The 18764-nt window shown below is 51.6% G+C and overlaps 3 protein-coding genes and 1 pseudogene across 3 annotated transcripts; all 4 read left to right on the forward strand.

The window, feature by feature from the left end:
- Window positions 1-3052: 3052 nt before the first annotated feature.
- On the forward strand, window positions 3053-3165 carry LOC119058284 (uncharacterized; annotated as a pseudogene).
- A 5219-nt stretch (window positions 3166-8384) lies between these two features.
- LOC119058155 (hemoglobin subunit zeta-like) lies at window positions 8385-11906 on the forward strand. Its single transcript, XM_053671731.1, has 4 exons — window positions 8385-8412; window positions 10717-10828; window positions 11517-11694; window positions 11778-11906. Exons 1-4 carry the CDS (start codon window positions 8385-8387, stop codon window positions 11904-11906), a joined length of 447 nt encoding a protein of 148 aa, XP_053527706.1.
- Window positions 11797-13461, forward strand: HBM (hemoglobin subunit mu). The gene is made up of 3 exons (XM_037157258.2): window positions 11797-12803; window positions 12974-13178; window positions 13285-13461. Exons 1-3 carry the CDS (start codon window positions 12712-12714, stop codon window positions 13411-13413), a joined length of 426 nt encoding a protein of 141 aa, XP_037013153.2. The 5' UTR covers window positions 11797-12711; the 3' UTR covers window positions 13414-13461.
- A 1558-nt stretch (window positions 13462-15019) lies between these two features.
- LOC119058204 (hemoglobin subunit alpha) lies at window positions 15020-15968 on the forward strand. Its single transcript, XM_037157257.2, has 3 exons — window positions 15020-15162; window positions 15404-15608; window positions 15743-15968. Exons 1-3 carry the CDS (start codon window positions 15068-15070, stop codon window positions 15869-15871), a joined length of 429 nt encoding a protein of 142 aa, XP_037013152.1. The 5' UTR covers window positions 15020-15067; the 3' UTR covers window positions 15872-15968.
- Window positions 15969-18764: the final 2796 nt, after the last annotated feature.

The raw sequence follows: 18764 nt of genomic DNA on the forward strand, positions 1-18764 counted from the left end.
AGTATTTTGTGCTTTTCATTGATAAATAATTCATGTTTTTTATGGGTGAAGCTTTCAGACCATGTAAACATCCTGTTCTCTTTTATTGAATTTATCAGGGTCACGTTGGTTAATAAAATAATATAGGTTTCAGCTGTACAATCCCATGATACATCACCTGTATATTGTATTACGCATTCACCACCCCAAGTCCAGTCTCCTTCCATCGCCACTTATTTCCCCTGTACTGTCTTCTATCTCCCCCTACACACCTTTTCTTCTGGTAATCACCATACTGTTGTCTGTGTCTGTGAGCGTGTTTTGGTTTTTTTAGAAATTTTACTTTTTAAAAAGTTTTTATTTATTTATCTTTAGAAGGGAAGAGAAGGAGAGAAATATCAATGTATGGTTGCTTCTGGTGCATCCCCTGCTGGGAACTGGCCTGCAACCCAGGCATGTGCCCTGACTGGGAATCGAACCACAGTCTTTTGGTTTGCAGGCCTGTGCTCAATCCACTGAGCTACACCAGCCAGGGTAGGATTTTTTTTCCTTAATCCCCTCACCTATTTCGCCCAGGCCCTCAAACCCCTCCTCTCTGACAGCTCTCAGTCTGTTCTCTATCTATGCGTCCCTTTCTATTTTGTTTGTTTGTTAGTTTATTTTGTTCACTAGATTTCACATAGGAGTAAAATCATATGGTTCTTGTCTTTCTCTGCCTGGCTTATTTCATTTAGCATAATACTGTCCAGGTCCATCCATGTTGCCACAAGGGTAAGATTTCCTTCTTTTTATGGCTGAGTAGTATTCCATTTTTTAAATGTACCAAGCTTTTTTATCCACTCATTTACGGATGGACACTTGGACTGCTTCCAAATCTTGGTATTGTAAAAAACACTGCAATGAACACAGGGGTGCTTATATTCTTTTGAATTAGCACTTCAGGCTTCTTCAAATACTATCCTGTTGTACATATAGTTTCGCCCACTGGTCTTAGCATCTATGGATGGTTCTTGCCTATGTCAGTTGTAACTGTTGGTAGGCATTCTACTGACAGGAAAGGATTTTCCTTCTCCATTTAAAAAGTTATATCATATTAACTCATTAATTCCCATTTTATTCAGTCCATTATAATCTCTTGCCAATTATTACTTATTTTGATCCTAAAACTGTCCCATATTTAGACGGTGGGAGTCCCTCCAGACTGGCTGCTGTGTCCTTTGACTCGTCCCCATCATCCTTAGAGTACGTTCTTCATTTCTTCCATAAGAAGGTCCAGGCTCATCCTGTACTTCCCCTGCACCAGCAGGAAACCAACCATTTCTCCACATAGTTCTGTTCCCTTCTGGTGGAGAATGACGTTTGCAAAGCAGGATCTGAGAGCTGGGAGTGTTCGTTGCTATCGGAGCTTTGCTCCTGCTAGTTGTCTCGGTGGACAGGCTAAGAGACATGTTTACATACATGCACACACATAAACAAACATGCCCCCACAACACATCTATTTTATACGTGTGTAAGTATATTAGAAAGCATGGCCCCATACCCATATCTCTAATTACAGTCCAGTATCACATGGTTCCTCTTTGTCTTCTCCCTTCCTACGTTCATGTCTCTCTTCTGCAATAGTGAGAAGGGAGACCTGGTTCCCACTGCACTCAAAATCTTTACCTGTTTGCTCAATTCCCTCGTACGATGTATTATCAGCATCTCAACGGAACCGACTTTGATTTCACAGTTTCAAAACTATGCTATCTGATAGGTTCAAATATAAAACCCATGAAAATCCTTATATTTAAAATTTTTTAAATTAAGCACCATATTGAAATTGAATTGGAAATACCCCTATAAACTAATCTTCAAAAATGTATTGCACAGTTCTACCTACTACGAATGTCCTTGAAGAAATGACACCCTGTAACAACAAGCACACTGGCCCCAGATACTGCCTTCTAGAATAAACAGTATCCCTCACTAAATGGAACTTCAGGCTTCTTTGGAGCAATGCTTGATTCCAAGGCCAGGACCAAGAAAGCAAAGGTGAGCTTGGGAGGTCTTATTGTTCCTGCAAACAAGGAAGCACCCAGAAAACGGCTGGACTGAACAGGAGGGCAGAAGACCTCACGTGAGGGGCTCCCGCAGGCCACATCTGAGGTCATTTCAGCATCAGAAAATATCTCTAATTGTTGAAAACAGTGAATAAATTATATTTGTGATTCTACAATGTTATTCAAACAGAGAGAGGGAGGAGGTTTGCCACTAGTGGAGTAGGAACTTGCCACCATTATTATTATCATTACTATTATTATTACTACCCTACTGGGTCTGAAGTGGTAATTCGTTGTGGCTTTGGTTTGCATTTCCCTAACGAGGAATGACATCGAGCATCCGTGTGTGTGTGTGTGTGTGTGTGTGTGTGTGTGTCTTTTCAGGAGGAAAGTCTATTCAAGTCCTTTGTACAGTTTTTTTAATTGGGTTGTCTTTGTGTTGCTGAGTTTTAATAGCTATTTCTATATTCTGGATGCAAGTTCTTGATCACATATATGGTTTGAAAATATTTTCTCCCATTCCATGGGTTGCCTTTTTACTGCCACGTACTAACCTGACTCTCATCAATCCCTTAGATGTGACTTCTGGCTTCTCTGCCTTTTGGCTAAGATCAAATGTAGATCTGACTTCTCACGTATAGGAAATGCATGGATAAGGGAACCAGCTAAATGACACTTCAGTGAAACCATCAGACCAATCCAAAATGTGGGATACTCCACAAGACAGCTGGCCGTATGCTTCAACAAGTCATTGATATGAGGACAAGGTGGGTGTGGAATGGAGAATTTCTGGAATAATAGAACAAAGAGACAACTAAATGCTATGTGTGAACCTGGGTCAGATCCCAAACCGAACAAAGTTTGGGCATGAATGGGGAAATTTGATTCCGAGGAATGTCGTTAGTTCACTTAGATTTACAATAGACTTCAGGAGGCCCACCACTCACTTCCATATTGTTCAGAAGGGAAAAAAAACACACTCAGATATCTCCTTGTGTATACAAAGCAAATAATGGCAATTAATGGATCCAGTGTTCACTTTGGCAGCACACGTACTAAAATTGGAACGATGCAGAGAAGATTAGCTAGGCCCTTCCTTCCGTGAAAGGATGACACGCAAATGCGTGAAGCGTCCCATATTTTTCATTTAAGCAAAAGAAGATCAAACCGATAAACAGTAAAATGGCAATAAATATAAATCTATCAACAATTGAATCTAAAAAACAAACTACCCTGGCTAGTATGGCTCAGTGGACTGAGCACCAGCCTGCAAACTGAAAGTCCACTGATTCAATTCCCAATTAAGGCACACACCTGGGTTGCAGTCCAGGTTCCCCAGTGTGGGGCACCAGGGCACACAAGAGGCAGCCACACATTGACATTTCTCTCCTCTTTCTCCCTCCCTTCCCCTCTCTCCAAAAACAAATAAATAAAATCTTTAAAAATAAAAAAAACAAACTAAGCAAGCAAGAAGAACAGAGACAGAACCATGGATATGGGCAGTGTTTTGTTGATTGCCAGATGGGAGGGAGTGTGGGGAATGGATGAAGAGGTGAGGGATTAAGAAGTACGAACAGGTAGTCACAGAATAGCCATGGGGGTGTAAAGCACAGCATAGGAAATGGAGCAGCCAAAGGACTTACACACCTGACCCATGGACGTGAACAATGATGCAGGAACTGCCTGAGGGAGTGGGGGTGCTGGGTGGAAGGGGGGCAAAGGGGGAAAAATTAGGACAATTGTGATAACATAATTGATAAAATATAATTTAAAATAATAATTATTGGATCCAGATGGTGAAAGAGAGGGGCCATATCACTCCTGGACAATAAACTCGGACCTCAGTACGGCTCCTCTCACCCTCACTCACTCTGCCCCGGCCACTGGCCCCTCGAGGGGCCTTTGCACTTGTTATTTCCTCTCTGCTTGCTGCACGCACTCTCCCTCCAAACACCACATGATTTATTCTTCTAACTCCTGCAAATACTTGCTCAAATTCATCATCTCAGCCCTGAACTGTGTGGCTCAGTTGGTTGGATGTCCTTCTGCAAAGTGAAAGGTCGCCAGTTGGATTCCTGGACAAGGCACATGCCTGGGTTGCAGGCCCGGTCCCCCAGCTGGAGGGTATGAGAGGCAACCAATCGATGTTTCTCTGTCACACTGATGTTTCTCTCCCTCTCTATCTCCTTCCCTTTTCCCATCTGTAAAAATAAATTTTAAAAATTTTAAAAAATGACCATTTCAGTGACATCTTCCCCGACCACCTTATCTAAAACTGCATCCACTCTCAGCAATACCCATGACTCCTTCCGGCTCCTCCTTCCTGGTGTCAGAGCTCCCACGTCAGAAACCTCCGGAACTCTCCTGGAGGCAGTCGAACTTGCTAAGCTTGCTATCATTAACTCACTGCCGGGGAGGAGACAACCCGCCGTGGGGAGCCGCAGGTATCTGAGTGAGAGGGTTAAGCCTCATGTTAGGAGATGAGGACTCAGGGAAGGAGGGTCTGGTCCGGATTGGATGCTGCCAAGAGGTGAGAGTAACCCACGCCTGAGCATCTTAATCATTCTTATCTAGGAGATGAGAAGAGGAAAAGGAGGCTGAGCGTGCCATTGGTAAAGAAGTAGCAGTCGCTCATATACGCCAGGACAGGACGCTTGGTTACTCCTGTGGTTTGGGCAGTCCATGTTTTCCCTGTTTGGACAGGGTTCTTTTTTTTTTTTAAGATTTTATTTATTTATTTTTAGAGAGAGAGGAAGGGAGGGAGAAGGAGGGAGATAAATATCAATGTGTGCAAGAAACATCAATTGGCTGCCTCTAACACGCCCCCATCCAGGGACCTGGCCTGCAACCCAGGCATGTGCCCTGACTGGGAATTGAACTGGCAACCCCCTTGGTTCTCAGGCCTGCACTCAACCCACTGAGCCACACCAGCCAGGGCAGATTCTTTTTTGCCTCAAGCATCACAGACACAGGTAGCCAAGATTGATGTCCACATTCTAACGTTTTTATTCAATAGAACCCAGGATTTGCAGTGAGAGCCTGGGTGGGAGGGGCTGCTCTCCCTTTCTCACGGGTGTACTTACCTGCTGCACTCATTCTGTACTGCACAGAACATCAGCTCTGAGGAGCAAGCATTTGTCTGTTTGTTTCTTGCTGTGTCCCCCACTGATAGAACTGGCCTAGCACGGGATAGGTGACCAAATATAATCCATGAAGATTGAATGGAACTTGTAGAAGCATTCACAAGCCTACCCCAGACTGCTCCTGCTGCTTGTCTGACTTTAGGGTTCAGGGGATTCTCACCTCTGCAGACAGACTCTGTCCCAGGGGAGGTGACTGACTTGGGTCCCCTTTCTCCAGGGAGGACTCTGACTCAGAGGGACTCCTGCCTAGGAGTGTGGGTGTGGGGTGTGGGGTGTGGAGTGTGGTCCCATGTGCCTACCTGTCCTGGAGCTGCCTGCCAGGAGCTGGGCCTTAGGACTCAGCATGTGGAAGAGGCCTATGGAAAGGCCTGGGTATGAGGAATCTCTCTCCAGAGGCACCAGCCCCACCTCCAGTGAGCTTTGTTGATAGGAGCCTTTGAACTGAATGATAGGAGCCTTTGAACTCTGCTTCATCCGTAGATAGAACTAATTACCGCATTCTGATTCTGTGTCCTTGAGCTCTGCTTCTGCCCCGTAGACAGAACTAATTACCGCATTCTGTTTCTGTATCTTGCTTTGCCACGTAGATAGGAAGACCCCTAATCTATATATTCCCCAAGAATCTTTTGTTCAGGGCTCAGAATTTGGAGACTGACTCCTCTGGGCCCATGCATGTAAAAAGGAATAAACCTCGTACTCCAGAATCCCTCAGTGTCTGGTCGCTTCATTTCCAGTAACATTGTGAACCTGGCCAGACTCTCCTTGCCTCTGGGCCTGTCTCCCCATGACCTCGAGTGACTACAGGGACTCTTCACATTCCAAAACATCAGTGACTATTTGTGCTGGCTAATTTGAAGACAGAGTGTGTCAGAGCTGCATAAAGACCGGTGTCAGCTTCTTGTCCACCGTCAGGAAGGTACCCACCATGCACTCCTGGTGCTCCTGGCCCTGAGCTCAGCAATCAGGAGGCAGTGATATGGGAAGCTTTGAAGAACCTTTGTTTAACCTTTATTTGTCCAGGCCCCAGGCACCCTGGGGAGAATGATGGGGCTGTCTGGGATAAGCATTAGCTAGGGCTGAGATTAGCACCCCTGCTGTTAAAAACTAACCTTCGAATTTAGCCTTTGTACTTTCCTTTTGCCTTGTAGCTAGGACTAACTTCCAAAATCCTGCTTCTGTATCTTGCTTTACTACCCCCGAAGGCTATATAAACCTCAAGAATCCTTTGTTCGGGGCTCAGAATTTGGAGACTGAGTCCTATGGACCCGTGCACGTTAATAAACCTCGTACTCCAGAAACCCTTGGTGTCTGGTTGCTTCATTTTCCTGCAACAGCAGGGCAGGCAGGTCACACTGCATTAGGGTGAGGTGCAAGGACCACTGACTCACTAAACAAGCACTTTGAGGGTGCGTGCTCTGGGCAGTCCTGTTTGGGATGCTTGGAATATACCAGTACATAAAATTAAAGTGAGTCCTGCGAACCAAAGGGTCACCAGTTGATTCCCAGTCAGGGCCCGCGACTGGGTTGTGGACCAGGACCCCAGCTGCAGACACATAAGAGGCAACCACACACTGACATTTCTCTCCCTCTCTTTTTCCATCCCTTTCTCTAAAGTAAATAAAATCTTTTTAGTAAATAAATAAATGAAATGCCCTGGCTGGTGTAGCTCAGTGGATTGAGCGCGGGCCTGCGAACCACACGATCGCGGTTCGATTCCCAGTCAGGGCACATGCCTGGGTTGCAGGCCGGTTCCCTGCAGGCCAGTTCCCAGCAGGGGACGCACAAAAAAGGCAACCATACATTGATGTTTCTCTCCCTCTCTCCTTCCCCCCCTTCCCCTCTAAAGATAAATAAATAATAAAATATTTAAAATAAATAAATAAATAAATAAATAAATGAAATGAAAGTGAAAATCTTCTGCTTTCCTGAGCTCACATCCTAGTGAGAGAAAAATATATTTTGCTTTTTTTTCAATTCTAGTTTTTGAAAATGTATTGAGGAAACATTGGTTAACATTATGTAAGTGTCAGATGTACAACTTTATAACACAACATGTGTATTCTCTATTGTGTGTTCACCACACAAAGGCTAGTCTCCGTCCATCACCATATATTTGACCTCCCTTCACCCTCTTCATCCTTCCCCCAAAACACTTTTTTTTCCTGTGGAAAAAAAGAGAAGTAGAGCAGGTAGGAGATTGGACAGTCACGTGTGTGGGGGGGAGGTGCAGTTGCACTTTTAAATGGAGTAGGCAAGGTGGACCTGTTAACACAGTGATGTTCATCAGAATGACAATATCAGGGAAGGAGCTTCCGGGGAAGAGGCCCCAGGTGAAATCTAGGAGGACGTCGGTGGAGAGCAGAGCGGAGGGGGCAGGAGGTTTTCCCTCCTTGTAGATCAGCAGCCGTGGCAGGGTTCGGGATGAGGGAGGAAGGCCCAGGAGGTCCTGAGGCTCTGGCCGGAGCCTCTGGAGCCTGAGATGAGCACCAGGGCAGCCCCACACTCCTGACTGGGGAAGACAGCTCATCAGGCGTTACTCAGGTTGTTGCACGTGTATTCACAATTCACTGAAGATTTCTAGGAAATGGTTAAAGGGTTATCTCTAGAACTGAGGGGGTGAGAAGGGAAATTCTATTTGAGCTGTACTTTTGTGAGGATTGCTATTACAATTAATGCATTTAATTTTTATATAAAAAATTTTAAAACATTTTAAATACATGCACAAAACATGTGTTAAAGAAAATGTAGAAAGAAAAGCCTGAGTGTGCAAAGATTATGTGTTTATGTGTGTGTGTACAATAAACCAAATTACAGTCCTGGCTGGTGTGGCTCAGTGGATTGAGTGCCGCCGGCCTGCAAACCAAAGTGTCGCCAGTTTGATTCTCAGTCAGGGCACATACCTGGGTTGTGGGTCGGGACCCAAGTTGAGGGCGTGCAAGAGGCAATCAATCAAAGTATCTCTCACACATCAATGTTTCTCTCTTCTCTTCCTCCCTCCCTCCCCCTCTTTCTAAAGTAAATAAAATCTCTTTAAAAAATTAAAACATAAATAAACCAAATCACAGAAATAGACTCTGAGTTCATTTGACTAGTGAAAATGAACAAACAGATTCTAATCATCATGTGAGAAAAAGCTCAACCTCAACAACAAATAAACACAGGTGCCACGAACAAATAAAAGTCATAACACTGAGGGACTGAGCAAAAAGGACTTGTGGACATGGACGACAGTGGGGTGATTGCGGGGGGTAAGGGGTAAAAGGGGACTAAATAGTAATGGAAACAATACAATAAAAAAATAAAAGCTTAGGGAAAAAAATGAATGTTGGTCATGCTGGGGAGAAACTTGTCCACACCGCAAATTTGAGGGCTCGGTCCAGAAACAGAGCTGTTGGCAGAGGCTCCGCATCTTCCTCTGAGCACCCCTGGGCACACTCTGGGGGGCAGCCTGGGAGGTGGCTGTGGGGAAAAGCACACAGGGAGGAGCTCTGTAGTCACCCCAGCAGGCCCAGGCCCGGGCTCTGGGATTGGTCTGCAAGCCCCTTCTGCCGGGAGGCCCCAAATTCCTGGCTCAGACATAAAGACAGGTCAGGCTCTGGGGGAGCCCACAGCTCAGCTCAACCCCCACATCATGGACTTCATGGTTTTGGCCACAAGTGCTCGGTGCAGGAGCCCAGGGAAAACACACAAAACAAGGATGAATAACCCAAGCCCTCTTCCTGTGGGGGTAGTCGTTGATGCGGTTCTATCCAGCCCTTTCTTCTATTAAAGAACATTATCAGCCCTGGCTGGTGTAGCTCAGTGAATTGAGCATGGGCCTGCAAACCAAAGGATTGCAGTTCGATTCCCAGCCACGGCACATCCTGGGTTTCAGGCCAGATCCCAGCAGGGGCCAGGTCCCAGCAGGGGACACATAAGAAGCAACCATACACTGATATTTCTCTCCCTCTCTCCTTCCCTTCCCTTCTAAAGATAAATAAATAATTTTAAAAAGAAGTAATTACAATTCTTAAAAAAAAAACAACCACTATATTTTATGTCCTTCCCCTTCTTACTACAAAAATTCATTATTTCAAAAAAGATGCATTTATGAAGAAATGTTTGTTATAATTAAAACTTTTAAATCAAGCTATTTTTTTGTTTAACTTAAAAATACATATATGAAAATGTACCCTTTGCAAGAAACATTTATTAAGCACATTTGATGCAGATCCTGGCTGGCAGGATCCATGTGTTGTGGCTACAATAAACAAATTCACATGGACTACAGAAAGTCCTGTGGAGAAGGCACAGCCACTCTCTAAGTGAGAGAGAGGACCCTGACCCCTGCCTGGACCAGCTTTTGTTGCTTCTCTGGGTACATTACATGGAGGGTGGTCCTCATTTACTATGCACAGGTTTGCTGTAGGTGATTACCTTTTACAGATAACAAAGGAAAGAATGTGGCTAATTACTTCAAAGAGAAGGCTATTGTAGACCAAGGGGAAAAGTGGTTGAACCAGTTATACTCCATACTTGGAAGGTTTAGCACAGATCTTAGGAAGTTACAGTGAGCACTTTTTGCCTCAATTCAGGGTGAGGGAGTTTTAGCAAAAGCAAGTCTCATAGCAACCTAGGTACAATGCAGGCCTGATTCCTCACGGGAGAACCTATCTGTGGGCCTGGCTCCTGTGTGCTGGGGACCTCGCTCTCCACTGGCGTGGGGGCTGGGCTACATTCCCATGCCACCTGAACTGGTTCCCTACACACATGAGTATGATTGCCTATGGGGGAGGGGAGAGGAATAGATTGAAAGGATAAAAAAATATAAACAGAGCAGGAGAGGGATCTTATACAGGCTGGGGTGAGAATATGACAGACAGAATTGTAGGCTCCTGTGACTCCAGGCTTTATTTGAAGAGTCTAGCTTCTCCCTAGCATGGGTGCCCAGCTTGGAGAGTTCCCAACCAAACAAGTTGCTGGAGTGCTTGGCCTGTAGAACCACAGGCAGAGAACCTCATCCAGATAAGCAGGTGGTTAAACATCAGAGGTAGGAGAGGGACTAAAGCCAAAACTGTCACACCCTGCAACACCTGGCCTCAGTTTCCCTCTATGGGCCTCAGTTTACTCATTTGTAAACTGCAGCTTACAAGATCCTGTTACAGAAGCTTAGGGAACAAAGAATGCTTCTCTGAGGGCCTTCTTTCATCAAAAGGACACAGAGGTTGGGGTCAGTCATTACAGAGGCCAGTCTCTGGGCCGGGCTGACACTGGGAGCTTCCACCCAAGCCTTGGCCCGTGTCTCCTGGAACCTGGGATCTGGCTGTGGCCCAGGGAGGGGGCTGGAGTGATAGCCCCTCACCCCACCTGTCCCTCAAGGCTCTGACTGCTCATTGTCACTGCATAAGAGACCTCACCCTTACTGCCCCCACCCCTCTCCCAACAAAATGACCCCAGCCTGGCCCCCTGCCCTGGGTCCCAGTGCATAAGGAGACCCTGGGGGCTGAGCGCCACAGAGGCCAGTCCAGGGCTCGCTCCACTCAAGCTCTGTCACTGCCCTGTCTCCGACCAAGGCCAAGAAGACCTCCAACGTGTCCATGTGGGCAAGATCTTGGCACAGGCGGACGCCTCTCCAGCACTGAGGCCCTGGAGAGATGAGTGCCAGACAGGCTGCGATGGGGCCAGGTAGGTGACAATTCAGGCTTAGCGAGGGCAGGGGACAGTGAGGAGGAGCCAGTGAGTTGGGGAAGATGAATGGCACAGACATCTAACTGACCCTGGGCCTATGAGGCCTGAGTAGGAGCAGGCACTGGGAAGGACAAGGGCAGTTTCTCCCAAGGCCCGAAGTGCCTTCTGAGACAGTCAGATCGCTACCAGCACTGATGCTGGGATCTCTGACCCTGAAGAAATCGACATCAAAAGAGATTTCTCTAAAGAATCTTCCAGGGATGCCTCTGGAGAGAGCTCTATTTCTGGCAGAAGGTGAAGTGGGGAGCCAGTTAAGGGATGGAAGGAGGCCCCTCTGGCCAGGGGAGGTGACAGGGGCAGGATGCCAAGGCGGTGGGTGTTGAAGAGCTGGTGTGCAGGCCCAGTGGGAAGCAGGGAAGCAGGGAGAAAAGCCAGGAGTCACTGTGGTCTGGAATAGGCAGGGTTAGGTTGGTTGGGGTGCTGGGGGCGTCTCTAGCTGAGGAGGGTGGAGCTCAGTGGGAAAGTTCAGACTGGGAGAGAAATGGGGTCTGCCAAGTTTGCAGGGCCTGTGACAGGGTTGAGTGTGGGTCCTCAAGCCCTGAGAGGAGGAGGGCGATGGCGAGGCGGTGGACAGACTGCTCTCTTCCGGAGCTCGCGCTCCGCCCCCCCCACCCCCACCCCGCAGGCTCTTCACCAGCTTCCCCCAGACCAAGACCTACTTCCCGCACTTCGACCTGCACCCCGGCTCTGCGCATCTGCACGCGCACGGCTCCAAGGTGGTGGCCGCCGTGGACGACGCGGTCAAGAACATCGACAACATCGCCCGTAGGGCAGAGGCGGGGCCACAGTGCGACCAGGGCAGTGTCCGCGACAGGGGCGCCGTCCCCACCCGAAGAGCGCCCAGCCCCACTCCGGCCCCGCCCTGAGCAGCCCTCCCGCCCCCCAGCTCCTGTCCCACTGTCTGCTGGTCACGGTGGCCTCGCACTTCCCCGCGGACTTCACGGCCGACGCCCACGCCGCTTGGGACAAGTTCCTGTCCGTCGTGTCCAGCGTCCTGACCGAGAAGTACCGCTGAGCGCCGTCCAGGGACCGCAGAGGACAGGCCTCGAACTCTCTTCTACCTCTGAATGCTCCCTAAGTTCCTCCCGCTGCTCCCCCAATAAATGGGTGGGGGTGGAGTGAGCTGGACGCGTCCTCAGTACTGAGGGAAAGGAACAAAGTGAGGGTCGTGTCACTCCCGTCCTGGAGGCCACGCCCAGGTGTCTTTGAGGTGGTCCTTGCGTCTTCGAAGCCCAGGGAAGCAGCCCGGAGAGAGCAGAGCGACAGCAGGCACATCCGTGCTGTTTCCTCTGGGTGCATTTACACCTCAAACCTTCTTTACAAATCGCTCAAAGACTGTCGCCTCGCGGAGCGCGTTGACTGCGTGTGGGGACTCAGGGGACTTTTCTTCAAAGCCTGGTGTCATAGTTCCCGCGCTGCGGGAGTGTCTGATGCAGTTACCTTCCTGGCCCCTCGCGGGGAAAGGGGGTTCCATGCCCCCACTCTTTCTCCTGATACTTCCATGGGCTCCCTCCTGGCGCGCAAAGCTGTAACTCTGCCCGCAGGGAAGTCATTGCAGCTCCAGCTAAAGTCCACCACAAAGATACCCACGCACGGCGGCGTCAGTGCCAGTGACCCAGGGACGCCCGAGGCCGTGGTCTGCGAGGCCCTGGGAAACTGGCCCAGCGACGATTCCCGGTGCTGGCAGAGGTTGCCCGCGTTCCCGCCGCGCCGCTGCAGATAAAAGCGGGGCGCACGCAGGGAGGTTGTGGTGGGCGGGTGCTGTTATAAGGAGGCCTGGCGGGAGGCCGGAGACTCGCAGAGCACGCCACGCCCGCGCCATGCTCACCGCTCAGGAGCGCGCCCACGTCGCGCAGGTCTGGGACCTGATCGCAGGACACGAGGCGTACTTCGGGGCGGAGCTGCTGCTCAGGTGGGTAGAGGGTAAGTCTCCACAATCTCGGGGAGGTGGAGAGAAGGGTGTGAGGCCTAAGACGGGGGCGGGGGACGGCACAGGAGAGACAGGGGTTTCCAGGGGTCTGGGCGGTGCAGGAGCTGGAGGATCCCACCCTGCCCGCCCTCCCCACTAACCTGCTCCCGCAGGCTCTTCACTGTGTACCCCAGCACCAAGGTCTACTTCAAGCACCTGGGCGCCTTCCCGGACGAGGTGCACCTGCTGAGCCACGGACAGCGGGTGCTGGAGGCAGTGGGCGTTGCCGTGCAGCACGTGGACAACCTGCGCGCGGCCCTGAGCCCTCTCGCGGACCTGCACGCGCACGTGCTACGCGTGGACCCTGCCAACTTCCCAGTGAGACAGCCTTGGCCGCAGTGGGGTTCGCGCGAAGTCGGAGGATGGGGCTTCCTGGAGAAACTGGAGGAGACAGATACCCTCTAACCCGCCCCTTCTCCTGCAGCTGCTGATCCAGTGTTTCCAAGTGGTGCTGGCCTCCCACCTACAGAACGAGTTCACCGTCGAGATGCAGGCGGCGTGGGACAAGTTCCTGACGGGCGTGGCCATAGTGCTGACCGAGAAGTACCGCTGAGTCGCGTGCCCACCTGTCAATAAACGGGCCTCGAAGGCGGAGACCTGAGCATGTGCAGTCTTTGGGTCCTGGGGCGGACATCACTGTTGCTGGGCAGGGAAGCTCTGGGTCCCCCCGGAGCCACCTGGAATCTTAGGGAAGGACCCCAAAACTTTGCGGATAAGGAATTGGGGCCCAGGAGCGGACCCTGGGGGCCCTCCAGCCTTGGAATGAGGACGGTTCCCAGGCTGACAATCCCGAGTCTGGACAGGACACCCGAAGTCCTGAACAAAACAGTCGCCCTCCTGTGGCGGGGGCGTGTGGTGGGACAGAGTGGGCGCTTGAATGGGCGGGGGGAGGCGTTTAAGGGTCTCAGTGCGCATCGGGCGCTCCCGCAGCGTTCCGCAAAGCGCGTCGCGTTCACTCCTTTATTCTCCCCGCATCCCTTCCTCACGCCGGCAGCGGCGAGTGTGAATCTCCGCCTTCCCTGCAGACAGACGCTGGCACCCAGGCCCGGCGGCCGAGTTCCTGGGCTGAGGTCTCTCAGAGATCTGGGTCCAGGGCTCCCTGGCCCCTCCTCTGTGTTCCCTTCCCACTTCCTCCCACGCCCCCCCTCCCCCGCTCAACCTGCCGCAACCTGTGGCCCTGGGGAGGGGTACGGTGGAACTGCTAGATGGCCACAGTCTGGCAGACAGAGCAGGTTTCCACCCGGTTCACACCAACAAGCTATATGATCTGAGCCTAACGCATCGATGAGGGGGAAAAAACCTACCTCGCTGGGCTTTGCAATAATTTCTGGGATCATAATGCTGGGTGGGTGTCTGGCAAGACCATGGCCGCCCAACCCCCATCCCACACCCCAGCCCCAGACGCTGCGCCTCAGTGTCTGCGCGTTTTCTGGCCAAAGCCGACCTCCCCGCCCCCCACCCCCAATCTCTTCCCTCTGCTGCTTTGGGCAGAAACCTTAGCGCTTCACCCACAACCTTTGCAGACCAGGGTACAGAGGCCGGGAGAGGATTCCGGTGCTCTGCAGACTCAACAAGGCGGTTGGCGCAGCGACCCGTCCCAGTCTGCTGGGGTGCGGGGTGCGGGGAAGGGCTGAGCCCGGCAGAGGGCTGGGCCCCCAAGTGTGAGAAGGATGCTGCCGGCTAGTCCTGACGCTGGCGCGGCAGGGTTCCCCGTGCTGACCTTAATGTATTGGGAGCAGGAGCGTGTGGAGGATTCACCCCGTAATACCCGTCGTCCTCGTTGTTGACATGAACAACTGGTACAAGGCAAAGTGCAGAGCAAAAGCGACGTGTTTCACTTCGGAAACAATGTGCACCCACCCTGACAGGCAAATACAGATTGCTTTCCCCGGCTCCGGCCACACCCGGGTGCAAGGGGGATTTGGGTGGCCCAGGCACCTGTGTGAGAACCCCAGAACCGCAGCACCTGCAAAGAGGGGACCCTCGAGGGCCGGACCTCGGCCTGCGCGTGACCCAGAGTGCGGGTGCGCCGGGGAAGCCCACCGCCCCTTCTCTCCAGAGGGCTCCGGGGCCTCGCTCCCTGGAACCGCGCCAGCCAATGAGCGCAGCCCCGGCGGGCGTGCCCCTCGCGCTCCAGACATAAAGGCCCCGCACACTCCCCGCCCGCCACCCTTCTGGTCCTTACACAGACTCAGAAAGAACCAACCATGGTGCTGTCCGCCGCCGACAAAGGCAACGTCAAGGCCGCCTGGGATAAGGTTGGCGGCCAGGCCGGCGACTATGGCGCAGAGGCCCTGGAGAGGTGAGGACCTCCCTTTCCCTGTTGGTGCTGGACCCCGGGCCTCCACACCGGCCCGAGGGCCTGCGGGCAGCGTCTCGGGAGGCTCCGACCTGGCTGGCGCCCGCACCCCCAGATCTCAGGGGACCTCGGGGTCTAGAACGCGGACCTGCCCCAACAGGCCAGCCAGCACCTGGCTCACGCCCCCGCCCTGGACCCACCACCCCCACCCTCAAGCCCGCCTCCCACCCTCTTCTGCCCGCAGGATGTTCCTGAGCTTCCCCACCACCAAGACCTACTTCCCTCACTTCGACCTGGCCCACGGCTCCGCTCAGGTCAAGGGCCACGGCAAGAAGGTGGCCGACGCCCTGACCACCGCCGTGGGCCACCTGGACGACCTGCCTGGCGCCCTGTCGGCTCTGAGCGACCTGCACGCCTACAAGCTGCGTGTGGACCCCGTCAACTTCAAGGTGAGCGCGGCGGCGGCAGGGCGGCAGGGCGGCGGGGCGGCGGAGGTCTGGGCAGAGGGCTCCCGCGGGTTCCAGGAGGTGGAGCGCGCCGGAGGCCGCGCCCCGAAGCCCCCTGACGCCGCCTCTCTTCGCAGCTCCTGAGCCACTGCCTGCTGGTGACTCTGGCCAGCCACCTCCCCTCTGATTTCACCCCTGCCGTTCACGCCTCCCTGGACAAGTTCCTGGCCTCCGTGAGCACCGTGCTGACCTCCAAATACCGTTAAGCTGGAGCCGCGGCTATCCCTGCCCTGGGTCTGGGCCCCTTTGCGCTCTGCGCACCGGCACTTCCTGACCTTTGAATAAAGTCTGAGTGGGCTGCAACCTGCGTGGCCTCGGTTCTCTGTGCCCCCGAACGTGCCAAGGGTGGGGGTGGTTCTCCTTACCTCGGACCGAAGGCGTCTGCGCAGCGGGCGAAGAGAGGGCAGGAGAGGGAGAAGGGAAGAGATTTAAGATGGACGCTTCCAGGAATACGCTGAACCAGGCTTCTGTCCTAGGAGGGGCCAGACTCCCAAGGGCTGGTCTCTGGGGCAGAGGTGGGGGGTATTAAGAGTCACCAGCTGCCCTGGCCCATGTGGCTCGGTTGGTTGGAACGTCATCCTATAGGAAAGGCTGCGGATTTGACTCCCAGTCAGGGCACCTACCCAGGTTGCAGGTTCAATTTCCAGTTGGCGCAGGTACAGATATTTCTCTCTCTCTCCTCCCTTCCACCCCCGTCTTTACCTCCCTCCGTCGCTCCCTTCCTTTCTCTCTAGAAGCAAGAATAAAAAAAGGTCCTCAGGTGAGGATTTCAAAGAGAGAGAGAGAGAGAGAGAGTTGCCACCCACTCTGAAGTCTCCCTGACTGGTCACTGTTAAACAAACAATCTAGATCAAAATAAAACCAAGCAATCAACTCGCCCAAATATGCCACTCCTGGTACAAAGGCAGGTGCTAGACAATTTTTATGAGGTTCCCACCTCCTCCCTACTAGAGAGAAGGTGAGATGGAACGGGGATCAGAGTCACAAAGTCACAAATAAAGTCCTCCGCAAAGTCACAAATAAAGCTCTGCAGGCAGGTGGGCAGGGCGGTCTGGGAAGAGGGGCGTGAGCTGCCTGCAGCCCTGGGTGCCCTGGGGGGAGCACTTTACCAAAGCACCCTACTCGCTTGTTTGGCATTTCATGAGGCACATTAATAGCTCGTTGTGTTCCCAGCCGTGTCCCTCAGCTCAATGCCCCTCTGTTGCCAGAGGTTCCTGGGGTTTCCCAGCTGATCTGCGGAGCTGTGAGGAATATAGTTGAATAGGCCCCTGTCCCAGGTGCTGAAGCTGTGGACTCGACACTGGAATCCCCCGCACCCCACCTGGCTCTGCAGCCACCTGTGTGGGTGGGGGACAGCATCGGTGCCCTGGCCCAACCCCAATCTCTAGGGTGACACACAGCACTGGGTAAAAGGTTTGGGAGGGTGGCAAGCCCTTTGCTCACCACTTTGCTTTTGGACATGGGACCCGGAAGATCTAGGGAGTTGCACCCTCCTCTCCATCATGCACTTGTCCTCTGCCTCACAGTCCAACTTCATTTTTGTTTAAAAGGAGAAAAACAGTAAGTTAAAATCCACTTATACTTTCACACACACACGCACACATGCCCTTTTTGTGTTACTCAAAGTAGGGAGGCAGTGTCCTTTTGCCCTGCCCTCCCACCCCTGCAGAAGTTCAAGTCAAGAGTTTGGAACTAAGCCCAGTGGCCTCTATCCTGTGCTGAGGGGACATGGGTACATCCACAGCTACACATTTTTGTCAGGAATATCATCATAACACAAATATTTGTCTGCAGTCTGCTCTTCTCATTCAACTGACTCTTCTCTACATCTCTTTTGGCCAGTTTATTCCAATCTCAGTTTCGTCAATGTATTAGTCATTTCTATATTTTTGTTAATTTCCTTTGCCAATTTTTTACTTAAGCCACTTGCATTTTTCCTTATATATATGTGGGAGTTCTTCCTATATGACAGATGTAAGCCATTGACTGAGATATGTTCTCTAAGTCTTGCCTTAAAAGGACTTGGGGGCAGGAGGATTGCAGCAAGGTGCAGAAGGAGGGGTTTGTCCCAGGCCTGGGGAGTGGAATTTGCTGCTTCTAAGCCCCCAATGTCTTATCCTTTTTATTTTTCAGAGCCGGGACTGGGCCTGAGGCTGGGAACAAAATCAGGAAGAATGAAGAATCGTAAGAAGGAGAAGTGGAACGAAGTGGGGGGAAGGTCCAGAAAGAACAAAATGAGAAGAGCAGACACAGAGGAGCGAGCCCAAGGGAGACTTGCTGAGGCTTGTCTGAGCTGCTTTCTTTTCTGCCCACGTCAGTTCCACCTGGACATGCAGTGCAAGTCTTCAGTAAAGCTGCTAGGAGAGGAATGCGGACAGAGGGGCGGGCGTATCAATGACTTCCCTTTTCATTCAGTGCTGATGTTAAACCTCATCAGTAATGCCCTACCGCCAACCAGACCAAGGGGCCATCACTTGTCACCAGTAAAGGAACTGTACCAGCCAGAATTCCTGCCGCTTCTCACTGTTTCACTGGAAGTCCCTCTCTTCCCCCATCCTGCAGGGTCTGGCCTGCTTCTTCACACCCACATCTCCCTCATCTGTTCTGTAGCCACAGAGGCTCTCTCTCCCCCAGCCCCCGACAAGCCAAGTGGGGGCTCCCTCCCACCCTGCTCCACCTAATACTCATTCTCCAGTCTCACCTCCTCAGGGAAGCCTACCATGATTGTCAGACTAACCCTAATATCCTTGAATGTCTCATCCGCTCCCTTCATGTTTTCTTAGGGCTCTTTAATGAGGTTTGAAACTATATGACTTGTGATGAATTTATGACTGTCTCTGTCCCTAACCAGGTTGAAAGCTCAGCTCTTGTTAAACAATTGCTTTATTTACTAATTCAATCACTATTTACCTATCGAGTCTTGCCTCAGGCAAAATTTGAGGAACTGACGGGGTGGGGGGGGGAGGTATCATTGTGAATCAGGACCATTTGTTCAGTCAGGGATCCTGAACAGGGGAGGCCACCTTGATGAATTCCCAAGATGAGGCTGCAGAGCCACCAACCACCATGGGAGAAGAAGCTCAAGCCAGGAGCCTCCCA

Source organism: Artibeus jamaicensis, unplaced genomic scaffold (assembly GCF_021234435.1).
Source record: "Artibeus jamaicensis isolate MK-2021 breed Jamaican fruit bat unplaced genomic scaffold, CSHL_Jam_final contig_700, whole genome shotgun sequence".
NCBI lineage: Eukaryota > Metazoa > Chordata > Mammalia > Chiroptera > Phyllostomidae > Artibeus > Artibeus jamaicensis.